Below are 15,143 nucleotides of genomic sequence, written 5' to 3'. Positions count from 1 at the left end.
GTGTTCAGTCTGGACTGGACCCCTGGGTTTTGCAGATAGTATCCCAGGGGTACAAGCTGGAGTTTCAAGACGTTCCCCCATGCCAATTTTTCAAATCGACCATGCCAGTTTCTCTTCCAGAACTAGAGGCAGTAACAGCGGCAATTCAAAAATTATGTCAGGATCAGGTCATAGTCCTGGTAACTTTGTCACAACAAGGGCAGCGGTTTTATTCAAGCCTCTTTGTAGTTCCGAAGCCGGACGGCTCGGTCAGACCGATTCTAAACCTAAAAAAATCTGAATCTCTACTTGAAACGGTTCAAGTTCAAGATGGAATCACTCAGGGCAGTGATTTCCAGTCTGGAGGAGGGGGTTTACATGGTGTCAGTGGACATAAAGGATGCTTACCTGCATGTTCCCATTTTTCCTCTTCACCAGGCTTATCTGAGATTTGCGGTTCAGGATTGCCATTACCAGTTCCAGACGTTGCCTTTCGGTCTCTCCACGGCGCCAAGGGTATTCACCAAGGTGATGGCTGAGATGATGCTCCTCCTTCGTCAAAAAGGAGTCCATATAATTCCTTATCTGGACGATATCCTGATAAAGGCGAGATCCAGGGAACAGTTGCTACAGAACATCACGCTCTCCCTGTCCATACTCCAACAACACGGTTGGATCATAAATTTTCCAAAGTCACAGTTGCAGCCGACGACAAGATTGTCTTTTCTCGGGATGATTCTGGACACAGAAGTTCAGAGAGTATTTTTTCCGGTGGAAAAGGCTCTGGAAATCCAGAAAATGGTAAAACAGATATTGAAACCGAGTGTGTCGATCAATCAGTGCATTCGGTTGTTGGGGAAGATGGCGGCCTACGAGGCCATACAGTTTTGTAGGTTCCATGCCAGAGTATTCCAGTGGGACCTGTTGGACAAGTGGTCGGGATCCCACCTACAGATGCACCGGAAGATAGTCCTTTCTGCAAAAGCCGGGATTTCGCTCCCTTGGTAGCTACACAGCTCGCAACTACTAGGGGGACACAGGTTCGGGATTCAGGACTGGCTCCTGGTAACCACGGATGCAAGTCTCCGAGGCTGGGGAGCTGTCACTCAGGGGGAAAGCTTCCAAGGAAAATGGTCAAGTCTGGAAGCCTGCCTTCACATAAATGTGGTGGAATTGAGAGCCATTTACAATGGCCTTCAACAAGCGGTACATCTTCTTCAAGATCATCCCGTGCAGATCCAGTCGGACAATGTAACAGCAGTCTCGTACATAAACTGTCAAGGCGGAACGAAAAGCAGAGCGGCAATGGCAGAGGTGACGAAGATCCTCCTCTGGGCAGAAAGACATGTAAAGGCTCTGTCTGCAATTTTCATTTCGGGAGTAGACAACTGGGAAGCAGTCTTCCTCAGCAGACACGATCTCCATCCAGGAGAGTGGGGCATCCACCAAGAAGTCTTCGCAGAGGTGACAAGTCTTTGGACGTGATGGCGTCACGCCTCAACAAGAAGCTTCGGAGGTATTGTGCCAGGTCAAGGGACCCTCAGGCAGTAGCGGTGGACGCCCTGGTGACACCATGGGTGTTTCAGTCGGTCTATGTGTTTCCTCCTCTTCCTCTCATCTCAAAAATACAGAGGATCATAAGACGAAAAAGAGTGCAGACAATACTCATTGTTCCAGATTGGCCTCGAAGGGCCTGTTCAGATCTTCAGGAAATGCTCACAGAAGATCCGTGGCCTCTTCCTCTCAGGGAAGACCTGTTGCAGCAGGGGGCCCTGCGTGTTCCAAGACTTACCGCGGTTACGTTTGACGGCATGGTGATTGAACACAAAATCCTAGCGGGGAAGGGTATTCCGGAGAAAGTCATCCCTACTCTGATAAAGGCTAGGAAGGAGGTGACGGCGAAACATTATCACCGTATCTGGAGGAAGTATGTATCTTGTTGTGAAGCCAAGAATGCTCCTATGAAAGATTTCCATCTGGGCCTTTTTTCTCCACTTTCTACAGACGAGTGGATATGGGCCTAAAGTTAGGCTCCATTAAGGTACAGATTTCGGCCCTATCAATTTTCTTTCAGAAGGAATTGGCTTCTCTCCCAGAAGTCCAGACTTTTGTAAAGAGAGTGCTGCATATCCAACCTCCTTTTGTGCCCCCAGTGGCACCATGGGGCCTTAACGTGGTGTTACAGTTCCTAAAATCTCACTGGTTTGAGCCTCTTCAAACAGTTGACTTTAAATTTCTCACTTGGAAGGTGGTCATGCTGTTGGCCTTGGCATCTGCAAGGCGGGTGTCAGAATTGGCGGCTTTGTCTCACAAGAGCCCCTATCAGATTTTCCATGTGGATAGACCAGAATTGAGGACTCACCCTCAATTTTCGCTTAAGGTGGTTTCATCTTTTCATATGAACCAACCTATTGTGGTGCCTGTGGCTACGGGTAACTTGGAGGATTCCAAGTCCCTTGATGTGGTCAGGGCCTTAAAGATTTATGTAGCCAGGACGGCTCGGGTTAGGAAAACAGAGGCACTGTTTGTCCTGTATGCAGCCAACAAGGTTGACGCTCCTGCTTCTAAACAGACTATTGCTCGCTGGATCTGTAACACGATTCAGCAGGCTCATTCTACAGCTGGATTGCCGTTACCAAATTCGGTAAAGGCCCATTCCACTAGGAAGGTGGGCTCTTCTTGGGCGGCTGCCCGAGGCATCTCGGCATTACAGCTTTGCCGAGCGGCGACTTGATCAGGTTCAAACACTTGCTAAATTCCACAAGTTTGATACCTTGGCTGAGGAGCCCGTCTATACCCCATGGTCTTTACGGAGTCCCCAGCATTCTCTACGGACTAGTTTAAAAAGATTTACCGGTAGGTTTAAAATCTTATTTTCCCCTCTGACGACAGGGGTGTCGTCTCCCAATGTGGACAAGGCTCTATCCCGATTGTCCAAAAAGGTGGCGCTTCCGTCTCCTGACATGGCTGCCCTCAAGGATCCTGCGGATCGCAAGCAGGAGACGACATTAAAGGCCATTTATGTCACTACGGGTGCGCTCCCCAGGCCTGCTGTGGCGTCAGCGTGGATGAGTAGTGCTATTGCTAAGTGGGCTGATAATTTGGCATCTGACATGGTTACCCTTGATAAGGATAACATTCTTTTGACTATTGGTTATATCAAGGACGCTGCAGGTTACCTAAAGGATGCTGTGATGGATATTGGCCTCTTGGGATCAAGAGCCAATGCCATGGCGGTCTCGGCCAGGAGGGCGCTGTGTCTTGTTTGGTGATGGCCTTGCTGACCTGGTGTCTACCGCTACTGCGGGTATGTCATCTTTTCTTCCTTATGTTCCCAGACAACAGAAAAAGGCGCCCCATTATCAGATGCAGTCCTTTCGGCTTTTAAATACAAAAAAGGAAAGGGCTCGTCCTTCCTCGCTTCAAAGGGTAGAGGAAGGGGAACACCTGCCGTGTCAGGCACCCATGACCAAAAGTCCTCCCCCGCCTCTACCAAGTCCACCGCATGATGCTGGGGCTCCCCTGCGGGAGTCCGTGCCGGTGGGGGGCCGTCTCAAAAATAAAAATTCTTCAGTCAGGTCTGGTTTCAATCGGTCCTGGATCCTTGGGTCTTAGACATAGTGTCCCAAGGTTACAAACTGGAGTTTCAAGTCGGCCTTGCCAGTTTCTCTTCCAGAAAGGGAAGTGGTAAATGCTGCGATACAAAAGCTGTGTCAACAGAGGGTCATTGTGCCGGTTCCCCCGTCCCAACGGGGGGAAGGGTTCTATTCGAGCCTCTTTCTCGTGCCGAAGCCGGACGGATCGGTCAGACCGATTCTAAACCTAAAATCCCTCAATCCATACTTGAAAACTTTCAAGTTCAAAATGGAATCTCTTCGAGCTGTGATCTCCAGCCTAGAAGGGGGGAATTTTATGGCGTCAGTCGACATAAAGGATGCCTACTTACATGTCCCGATATATCCTCCTCATCAGGCCTTCCTAAGATTTGCGGTGCAGGATTGTCATTACCAATTTCAGACGTTGCCGTTTGGGCTTTCCACGGCCCCAAGGGTTTTCACCAAGGTAATTGCGGAAATTATGGTACTCCTTCGCAAGCAGGGGGTCATAATTATCCCGTACTTGGACGTTCTCCTGATAAAGGCGAAATCAAAGGAAAAGTTGCTAAGAAATGTGGAACTCTCCCTGTCGGTTCTGCGAAATAACGGTTGGATTCTAAATTTGCCAAAGTCTCAGTTGATTCCCGACAACTCGGCTGCCCTTCTTGGGCATGATCCTAGACACGGAACTACAGAGAGTATTTCTTCTGGCGGACAAAGCTCTGGAAATACAGACCATGGTCAAGGAGCTTCTGAGACCGCCAAGAGTATCGATTCATCAATGCACTCGAGTGCTAGGGAAGATGGTTGCGGCTTACGAAGCCATTCTGTTTGGCAGGTTTCATGCCCGGGTGTTTCAGTGGGATCTGCTGAACAAATGGTCCGGGTCTCACCGCACATGCACCGGAAAATAAGTCTATCTTCCAGGACCAGGATTTCTCTCCTGTGGTGGGCTGCAAGATTCTCACCTTCTAGAGCAGGCATTCCCAACCGCGGTCCTCAAGGCACACCAACAGTGCAGGTTTTAGTGATATCCAGGCTGAAGCACAGATGGTTAAATCAAAATAACTGAGCTACTAATTTAGTCACCTGTGCTGAAGCCTGGTTGGGAAAGCCTGTTCTAGAGGGACGCCGATTCTGAAATCCAGGACTGGGTTCTGCTGACCACAGATGCAAATCTCCGAGGCTGGGGTGCATTCACACAAGGAAGAAGTTTCCAGGGAAAATGGTCAAGCCAGGAATCTTGTCTCCACATAAATGTTCTCGAGTTAAGAGCCATTTACAACGGCCTCCTGCAAGCGAAGAACCTTCTTCAGGGTCTCCCTGTCCTGATCCAGTCGGACAACATAACAGCGGTGGCGTACGTAAACCGCCAAGGCGGAACAAAGAGCAGGGTGGCAATGGCGGAGGCCACAAGAGTTCTCTGCTGGGCGGAACAGCATGTGAGCACACTGTCAGCAGTCTTCCTTCCGGGCGTGGACAACTGGGAAGCAGACTTCCTCAGCAGACACGATCTCCATCCAGGAGAGTGGGCCCTTCATCAAGAGGTATTTGCAGAAGTGACAAGGAGTTGGGGAATTCCTCAAATAGACATGATGGCGTCTCGCCTCAACAAGAGGCTTCCGAAATATTGTTCCAGGTCGAGGGACCCCCAAGCCAGTGCAGTGAATAGTGGTAATTCAGTGGGTGTTTCAGTCGGTGTATGTGTTCCCACCTCTTCCTCTCATTCCAAGAGTGTTGAAGATTTTAAGATGAACAAGGGTTCAGGCAATACTTGTCGTTCCAGATTGGCCAAGGAGTGCCTGGTATCCGGATCCTTGGCCCTTCCTCTAAGAGAGGACCTGTTACTGCAGGGGCCCTGTGTGTTTCCGGACTTACCGCGGCTGCGTTTAACGGCGTGGAGGTTGAATGCCAAATCATAGCTCGGAAAGGTATTCCCGGGGAGGTCATCCCCACTCTCCTTTAGGCTAGGAAGGAGGTCACAGCAAAACATTATCACTGTATTTGGAGAAAATATGTGTCGGGTGTGAAAGCAAAGCAGCTCCTGCGGAGGTGTTTCACTTGGGTCGTTTCCTCCACTTTTTGCAGGCAGGCGTGGATGCAAGCCTGAAATTGGGTTCCATCAAAGTCCAGATTTCGGCTTTATCTATTTTCTTTCAAAAAGAATTGGGCGCCCTTCCTGAGGTTCAGACGTTTGTGAAGGGAGTGCTGCATATCCATCCTCCATTTGTGCCACCCGTGGCACCGTGGGATCTTGAAGTAGTGTTACAGTTTCTTATGTCTCACTGGTTTGAACCTTTAAGAAAGGTTGAGTTAAAGTTTATCACTTGGAAAGTGGTCATGCTTTTGGCTTTGGCGTCTGCCAGACGAGTGTCTCACAAGAGCCCATATTTGATTTCTCATGTGGATAGAGCAGAATTGAGGACTCGCCAACAATTTCTGCCGAAGGTGGTTTCTTCGTTTCACATAAATCAACCTATTGTGGTACCTGTGGCAGTCCCAAAATCTCTTGATTTCGTAAGAGCTTTGAAAATTGATGTCGCCAGAATGGCGCTTGTTAGGAAAACGGAAGCTCTATTTGTCCTGTATGCTTCCAACAAGATTGGAAATCCTGCTTCCAAGCAGACTATTGCACGCTGGATTTGTAATACGATTCAGCACGCTCATTCTTCGGCTGGGTTGCCATTGCCGAAGTCAGTAAAGGTCCATTCTACCAGGAAGGTGGGCTCTTCTTGGGTTAATGCCCGAGGGGTCTTGGCACTTCAACTTTGCCGAGCAGCTACATGGTTGGGTTCAAACACTTTTGCTAAGTTCTATAAGTATGATACCCTGGCTGAGGAGGACCTCATGTTTGCTCAATCGGTGCTGCAGAGTCGTCCGCACTTTCCCGCCCAGTCTGGAGCTTTGGTATAGACCCCATGGTTGTTTTCGGTTACACAAAGGTTGTGTATCAGTTAGATTCAGCTTGATGCTGTTGTTGGTTCATACTGTTATCTGGTATTCCTGCTAATCCAGTTGTACGGTGTGTTTGTGGTGTGACCTGGTATGTCTCTCGCCCTTAGTTTAACAAAAATCCTTTCCTCGAAATGTCTCTCCCCTGGGCACAGTTCCTATAACTGAGGTCTGGAGGAGGGGCATAGAGGGAGGTGCCAGTTCACACCCAGTCAAAGTCTTTTTAGTGTGCCCATGTCTCCTGCGGATCCCGTCTATACCCCATAATCCTTTTGGAGTCCCCAGCATCCTCTACGGACTAGGAGAAAAGGATTTACCGGTAGGTATTAAAATCCTATTTTCCATCTGCGTATTGTTCGAAAAGAGAAGTTCCTCCAAAAGTAGATGCACATGTACTGCGACTTGTGCATAAGTCTGCTTTACCACTGTCATCTACCTCACTAAATGATGTCACTGACAGAAGGGGAGATAGCTTCTTGAAAAATATATTTTCTCTCTTAGTAGCAGCGGTAAGACCTGCTATGGCTTCGGCCTGGATAGCAAAGGTAATGGGCGAATGGATAGAGGAACTAGAGAATGGCCTCTCTCCTAATAGGGAGCAAAAGTATAATTTGAGCCGATTGAGAAAAGCCGCCCAATATTTGGAAGAAGAAGCAATTGATATGGGTACAATTGCTTCTAAAGCTTCAGCCTTGACAGTAGCCGCTCGTAGAGCAGTTTGGCTACGTACCTGGAAAGCAGATGCTGAATCCAAGAAAGAATTGGAAGCATTGCCTTTCATTGGTAATATATTGTTTGGAAAACAATTGTCTGATATTCTAGAATAGGAAGCTGAATCAAAGAAGGTCAGATTTCCGGCTAGTTATAACCCTAAGACCAAGGGTTCGAAGTTTCGGCCATTTCGATGGCAAGGCAAAGCAAAAGCTAAAGAGGAGTCTAAGCAACCCCAGTCCAATAGATCGGCCGGGGGTAGGAAGCAATGGGCTAGTAGAAAGCCAGCTTCCAAGCCTGAACAGAAACCATCAGCCTGAAAGAGATGGGCCTCCGCCTGAAGGATTCCAGGGTTGGTGGCCGATTCCTTCATTTTGCACACATATGGCAAAAGTCGACAACAGATGCTTGGGTGCAGAAGGTGGTATCTCAGGGGTATGGGTTCCCATTCAGGAGGCAGCCTCCTCAAAGATTTTTTTGCACCGGCCCGTCTTGTATAAAGTCGAAGGCCAATGCCCTGCAAGAAGCAGTCCAAAAATTACTGCAGTCAGGTGTGATTGTCGCAGTACCTCCATTACAAAGGGGACAGGGGTTTTACTCCAATCTATTTCTGCTCCAGAAGCCAAATGGGTCATTTCAACCAATTCTCATTCTGAAAATGTTAAACAAATACATTTGGATCCCAAGGTTCCACATGGAGACATTACGCTCCATAATGTTGGCTATGGAACCGGGAGATTACATGGTATCTCTGGATGTACAGGATGCTTACCTACATGTGCCTATAGCACGGTCTCATCAGTGTTACCTCAGGTTTGCCATCCTCCAGGAACATTTTCAGTTCCAAGCCTTGCCCTTCGGGCTAGCAACAGCACCCAGGGTGTTTACCAAAATTATGGTGGTGATGGCAGCTTATCTCCGCAAGCAGGGGATAAGAATATTCCCATACCTAGACGACCTGTTAATCCTAGCACATTCGCAGGAGTTACTTTAGAGAAATCTTCAACAGACAGTAGTTTGTTTACAGAGACACGGGTGGCTCATAAATTGGGAAAAGTCGTCTCTGAATCCGTCACAGTGGATTGTTCATTTGGGGGCCATATTGGATTCAGGTCTACAGAAAGTTCTCTTACCAGATAAAAAGATAGTCGAGGTGCAGGTCATGACTCAGGAAGCGTTGCACACCCAGACAATGTCAGTCCATGCAGCAATGCGACTGTTGGGTCTGATAGTATCAACCTTCGACATGGTGGAATATGCGCAATTCCATTCCAGACCATTGCAGCACCTTATTCTGACCAAATGGAACGGAAATCATCAGACGTTGAAAAAGCAGATGATAAAGTTTCCAGTAAACGTAAAAAGGTCTCTAGCGTGGTGGCTACAGACAGACCATTTAAACAAGGGGAGACCCTTTTGGATAAAAGAATGGTAAGTCCTGACAACAGATGCCAGTCTGCAAGGCTGGGGGTGCGGTACTCGGAAGGTTTTGATTCCAGGGAAAATGGACCGTAAGGGAAAGTCGCCTGCCAATAAATCTGTTGGAAATAAGGGCCATTTATATGACTCTAGTTCAGGCAAAGGACAGTCTGCAAGGAAGACCGGTCCAGATTCACTCAGACAATGCGACAGCAGTAGCGTACCTCAATCATCAGGGAGGAACTCACAGCAAGAGACTGATGGAGGAAGTAACTCCCATTCTAAGTAGGGCAGAACTCCATCTCCCAGCATTGTCAGCAGTGTTTGTCCCAGGTGTACTGAACTGGGAAGCGGATTTTCTCAGTCGACACACCATTCAGGAAACCAAATGGGCTTTACGCCCAGAAGTGTTTCAGACAATAGTGAACAGATGGGGTCTACCGGAGATAGATCTCATGGCGTCTCGTCTAAACAACAAAGTTCCGAGGTACGGATCCCGGAGCGGTCCTTGTAGACGCACTGTCAGTAGAATGGAAATTTCATCTGGCGTATCTGTTTCCTCCAATATTTCTGTTACCCAGAGTAGTGAGAAAAATAAAGCAAGCAAAGGGAGCCATAATTCTAATAGCTCCAGCTTGGCCAAGAAGGCATTGGTACATAGATCTACTGAGAATGTCTGTGGAAGCACCGATACTGCTCCCTCAACGTCCATATCTGCTAATTCAGGGTCCTTGTTGTCACAGTCATCTGGATCGTCTGTCTTTGACGGCGTGGCTATTAAAACCTCTATCTTAGAAGCTAGAGGATTTTCAAAACAAGTAATCCAAACTATGCTTAGAGCAAGAAAGCCTTCTTCAGCTCGTGTTTATCATCGAATATGGCAAGCCTATATTCATTGGTGTACTGAAAAAAGTTTGAATTCAAGATCTTTTAAAGTATCCAGGATTTTAGATTTCCTTTAAGCAGGATTGGATAAAGGTTTGAAAGTAGCTTCCTTGAGAGTTCAAGTATCAGCATTAACTTGTATGGTTTCAGCGAAAGATTGCTGATTACAGGATGTACGTACTTTCTTTCAGGGAGTTGTGCATATTCAACCTCCATTTGTTCCTACTGCAGATCCCTGGGATTTGAATCTAGATCTTAAATTCCTCCAAGGACCTCCGTTTGAACCACTTAAGAGAGCAGAGCTTAAATGGTTAACGGCTAAAGTACTTTTTCTACTGGCAATGGCGTCAGCTAGGAGAGTGTCAGATTTAGGAGCATTATCGTGTAAGTCTCCTTTCCTAAGTTTTTTTCCAGATAAAGCAGTTCTCAGAACCAGATCTGGTTATCTTCCGAATGTGGTTTCAAAGTTTCACCTTAATGAAGAGATTGTAGTCCCAGCTTTTCAGGTATCGGGACTTTCTGCGGGAGAAGCGTCGCTGGACGTAGTCCGAGCATTAAGAATCTACATAGATCGTACTAGTGCCATCAGAAAAACAGATTCTCTCTTCATCCTCTACGGATTTCATAGAAGAGGATGGCCTGCTAGTAAACAGACGCTGGCAAGATGGCTCCGAATGGTAATATCAGAAGCTTATTCTCGTGCAGATCTCCCTACTCCGGCTAATGTCTCTGCTCACTCTACACGTAAGGTAGGTCCTTCATGGGCAGCACGACAGGGTGCTCCAGCAGAACAGAATTATAAGGCAGCCACATGGTCTTCCATGAACAGATTCATCAGACATTATGCCTTGGATACTTTTGCCTCTCATGACGCAGACTTCGGGCGAAAGGTCCTCCTGTGTAATCAGAAGCGTCCCCACCACTAAAACTGGTTTTGGGAATCCAAATGTTATCCTGTGTATAACCTGTGGACCCAGCCAGAGAAATAGACGTTATGGTAAGAACTTACCGTTGATAACGTAATTTCTCTTATGTCCACAGGGGTCCCACCCTGATGCACCTGATTTGAGGATCTTGACAATCACTAAACATCTTCCCTCTTGTATGGAAGGGTGTGCATGTGTTTTCTTATCGCCTAAATAGGTTTCTACCTGATGCTCCTGCCTAATCGCGGTGGAAAGAACTGATTTGACTGAGTCAGTGGGCGGGATTATAGTGTGAAGTCCCGATGCACCTGGGAGACCAGAAAGCTTGTGACCGTTTGGTGCCATTTCCGCTGTCGCTCCGGCATATCCCAATGTTATCTTGTGTATACCTGTGGACATAAGAGAAATTACGTTATCAACTGTAAGTTCTTACCGTATCGTCTTATTTTCCAGGTATTGCTTCACATTCAACCTCCTTTTGTTTCCCCCTAAAGCTCACTGGGATCTAGAATGAGTTCTCAGGGCACTTCAAGTTGCTCATTTTGAACCACTGTTTCGAGTGGATCTCAAATGGTTGACAGCTAAAGTTCTTTTCTCTTACATCCTAGAGGATGCTGGGGTCCATTTTAGTACCATGGGGTATAGATGGGTCCACTAGGAGCCATGGGCACTTTAAAAGTTTGATAGTGTGGGCTGGCTCCTCCCTCTATACCCCTCCTACCAGACCCAGTTTAGAAAAGGTGCCTGGAGGAGCTGGTCACAGCTAGGAGAGCTCTTAGAGGAGTTTTTCTAGTTTTTATTGTTTTCTGAGTTGTTCGGTCACAGGCAGGCTCCTGGCAACAGCCTCCCTGCTTTGTGGGACTTAATGGGGGGAGTAGGAACCAACTCTAGAAGTTAATGGTTCTCTATCTCCGCTGACAGGACACTGAGCTCCTGACGGTGATGATCGCAAGCCCCCGAGGCGACCGCTCACTCCCGCAAGACGGCCGCCACCCCTTAACAGAGCCAGAAGAAAGAAGAGGTGGTGAGTATGATGCTGGCTGCCCGCTGCCAGCCTGGGTATCGGTTCATCAGTGCATTCGCCTTCTGGGGAAGATGGTAGCGTCTTACGAGGCTCTACAGTATGGAAGATTCCACGCACGGTTCTTCCAATTGGATCTCCTGGAAACGTGCACCAGCGGATATGCCTGTCGCCGAAAGCCAGGATTTTGCTCCTATGGTGGCTGCAAGCTTCTCACCTTCTCGATGGCCGCAGGTTCGGAATTCAGAATTGGATCCTTCTAACCACGGATGCAGTCTCAGAGGTTGGGGAGCTGTCACCCAAGGGGAAAACTTTCAAGGAAAGTGGTCAAGTCTGGAATCCATCCTTTCCGATAAACATTCTGGAACTGAGGGCCGTATACAACGGTCTTCTACATGCGGCACATCTTCTGCAAGATCGGGCCACTCAGGTTCAGTTGGACAATGCAACGGCAGTGTTCTACATAAAACGTCAAGGCGGAACGAAGAGCAGAGCGGCGATGTCAGAGGTGACAAGAATCCTCCTCTGGGCAGAAAAGCACGTGCTGGCGCTGTCAGCCATCTTCATTCTGGGAGTGGACAACTGGGAAGTGGACTTCGTCAGTAGACACGATCTCCATCCAGGAGAATGGGGCCTCCACCCGTAGGTGTTCGCAAAGGTAACAAGTCGTGGGGAGTTCCTCAGATAGACCTGATGGCCTCCCGCCTCAACAAAAAGCTTCGGAGGTACTGTTCCAGGTCGAGAGACCCACAAGCAGTGGTGGTGGATGCCTTGGTAACTCGTGTATGTGTTTCCTCCACTTCCACTTATTCCAAATGTTCTCAAACTAATAAAGAGAACAAGAGTTTAGGCAATCCTCATTGCTCTGAACTGGCGAAGACAGGCTTGGTACGTGGATCTCCTGGAATTACTGCTGGAGGATCCGAGGCCTCTTCCTCTTTGCGAGGACCTTCTCCTACAGGGGCCGTTCGCCTATCGAGACTTAACACGGCTACGTTTGATGGCATGGAGGTTGAACGCCTGATTTTAGCTCGGAAGGGTATTCCGAAGAAGGTCATCCCTACCCTGATCCAGGCTAGGAAGGGAGTAACGTCTAAACATTACCATTGGATTTTGAAGAAGTATGTGTCTTGGTGTGAATCCAAGAAGTTTCCTATGGTGGAGTTTCAACGGGACGGTTTCACCTCTTTCTGCAAACGGGTGTGGATGTAGGCCTACGCTTGGGCTCCATTAAGGTCCAGATTTCGGTCTTATCCATTTTCTTCCAGAAACAATTGGGTGCTCTCCCTGAGGTTCAGACTTTCTTGAAAGGGGTTCTGCACATCCAGCCACCCTTTGTGCCTCCTACGGCATCTGGGATCTTAATGTGGTGCCGCAGTTCTTACAGTCGGATTGGTATTTGCCTTTGCAGAAGGTGGAAGTCAAGTTTCTTACTTGGAAGGTGGTCACACTGTCGGCTCTAGCATCTGCTAGACGTGTGTCGAAATTGGGGGCTTTGTCCTGCAAGAGCCCCTACTTGATTTTTCATGATGATAGAGCTGAGCTCAGAACGCGTCAGCAGTTTCTTAAGGTTGTATCAATTTTTCATATCAACCAACCTATTGTGGTGCCAGTGGCTACTGACTCCTCAATTTCCTCCAAGTCCTTGGATGTTGTGAGGGCTTTGAAGATTTATGTGAAGAGGACTTCTCGTCACAGGAAATCGGACTCTCTCTTTGATCCCAACAAAGTTGGGTGTCCTGCTTCTAAGCAGACGATTTCTCGCTGGATCAGGTTCACTATCCAGCATGCTATTTCTACGGCAGGCTTGCCATGTCCAAAATCTGTCAAGGCCCACTCTACTCGTAAGGTGGGTTCCTCCTGGGCGGCTGCCCGGGGTGTCTCGGCTTACAGCTTGGCCGAGCAGCTATTTGGTCAGGGTCGAACATGTTTGCTAAGTTCTACAAGTTTGATACTTTGGCCTCTGAGGACCTCATGTTAGTCAGTCTGTTCTGCAGGAGTCTCAGCACTCTCCCTCCCATACTTGGAGCTTTGGTACATCCCCTTGGTACTAAAATGGACCCCAACATCCTCTAGGATGTAAGAGAAAATAGGATTTTAATTACCTACCGGTAAATCATTTTCTCGTAGTCCGTAGAGGATGCTGGGCGCCCGCCCAGTGCTTCGAAAATGCACAGCAGCGATCAGATCTGCATTGGGCCCAATGTGTCTGGCCTCTTTACTCGTTAGGTAGGACCTTCTTGGGCAGCCTACCAAGGCGCCTCAGCTGATCAAATTTGTAAGGCAGCTACATGGTCATCCATTAAAACATCCATTAACACATTCATTAGACATTATGCCTTTGACACATTTGCCTCTCAGGATGCTGCATTTGAGGCGAAGGATTCTCCTTTGCAATCAGGAGAATTCCCTCCACTAGTAGCTACTTTGGGACGTCCCAAGGTAGATCCTGTGGATCACTGTGGACCCTGATAGAGAAAGCAGAGGTTATGGTAGACTTACCTAGACAACCCTCTTTCTCTGAAGTCCACAGAGAATCCCACCCAGAGGCACCTGATTTGAAAATCTGTTCGCTTACTAACCTCTTCCTGTCCTTTGGTATAGAAGTGTGTGTATGTTCTTCTCACCTGAATAGGTCTTCTCTTGAACTGCTCCTGCCTTGAGCTTTGGAATAAACTGAATTGCCTGAACCGGGAGGCAGGGATATAGGGGGCTGGCCCATTGCATCCTGGGGGTCTGAAAAGCTTAACTGTTTGGTGCCCGTTCCGCTGTCGCTACTATATATCCCAAGGTAGTACCTGTGGACTTCAGAGAAAGAGGGTGATATAGGTAAGTCTACCATAACCTCTGCGTTTGTTATTTTATGGGCTGTTTTGTGAGGAGTTCTATTATTTTAATATTTTTTAATAAAAGCTTGTGTTTTATATATGAGAAGTGACCGGCGCCCATTCAGCTGCAGATTTCTGCTCTTTGTGTATACACTGTGGTAGTAGGTAGCATCTCCTTAAATTCACATTGACTAACATAACACTAAGAGAATGTCAGGATAACCTGTGACGATGTTCTTTTTCTATAGTGTGTATCATTGGGTGTGTCAGGTGCCTATAAGGTGTCAGGATGTCACTGTCCATCTCTCCATGCAGGAGGGGGAATATATAGAGGAACACAGGGGTCTGTACAAGGACGTGATGATGGAGAATCACCGGCCCCTCACATCACTGGGTAAGAGGAGACTGTCATGTATTGTACAGGGGAGAGCAGGTATGGGGGCCCCTATATACACACATCATCTGATAATCACATATATACACTGTACTCAGTCTCTGTGTGTCTCCTACAGATGGGCCCAGTAACAGAGCTACCCCAGAGAGATGTCCCCATCCTCTGTATTCCCAGGACTGTACAAAGGAGAATCACAGGATCCCACAGGAGGATAAGGTATGTGGGATTTAGGGTCTCACCAATAAACCAAAGTGACTATCTGTGACCGGACACCTGCGACAGCACTCACCACCTCGCGTCCCAATGTCACAGAATGGAGTCCAGGTCACACGGGACCTGGCCATTTATGGGATTCCCGCTTACCGCCAGTAACCGCGTGTTACTGACTCCACCCACTGCGCAGTGGGCGGGTACTATGCTGCCACCACCAGA

General features: G+C 48.0%; 1 protein-coding gene across 1 annotated transcript in view; it reads left to right on the top strand.

Annotated features, from left to right (window-relative positions):
• LOC135057131 (zinc finger protein 84-like) overlaps positions 1-15,143 on the top strand; it is a 238,068-nt gene that overhangs the window by 198,717 nt on the left and 24,208 nt on the right. Inside the window, exons 7-8 of the mRNA XM_063963027.1 lie at positions 14,566-14,711; positions 14,830-14,927. Of these exons, the coding sequence (XP_063819097.1) occupies positions 14,566-14,711; positions 14,830-14,927 (244 nt within the window). The remainder of the gene's footprint in view (positions 1-14,565; positions 14,712-14,829; positions 14,928-15,143) is intronic.

Source organism: Pseudophryne corroboree, chromosome 3 (genome assembly GCF_028390025.1).
Source record: "Pseudophryne corroboree isolate aPseCor3 chromosome 3, aPseCor3.hap2, whole genome shotgun sequence".
In the NCBI taxonomy this organism is placed as follows: Eukaryota; Metazoa; Chordata; class Amphibia; order Anura; family Myobatrachidae; genus Pseudophryne; species Pseudophryne corroboree.
The sequence above is the reverse complement of the archived record's forward strand: the minus strand, read 5'-3'. Positions and strand labels throughout refer to the sequence as shown.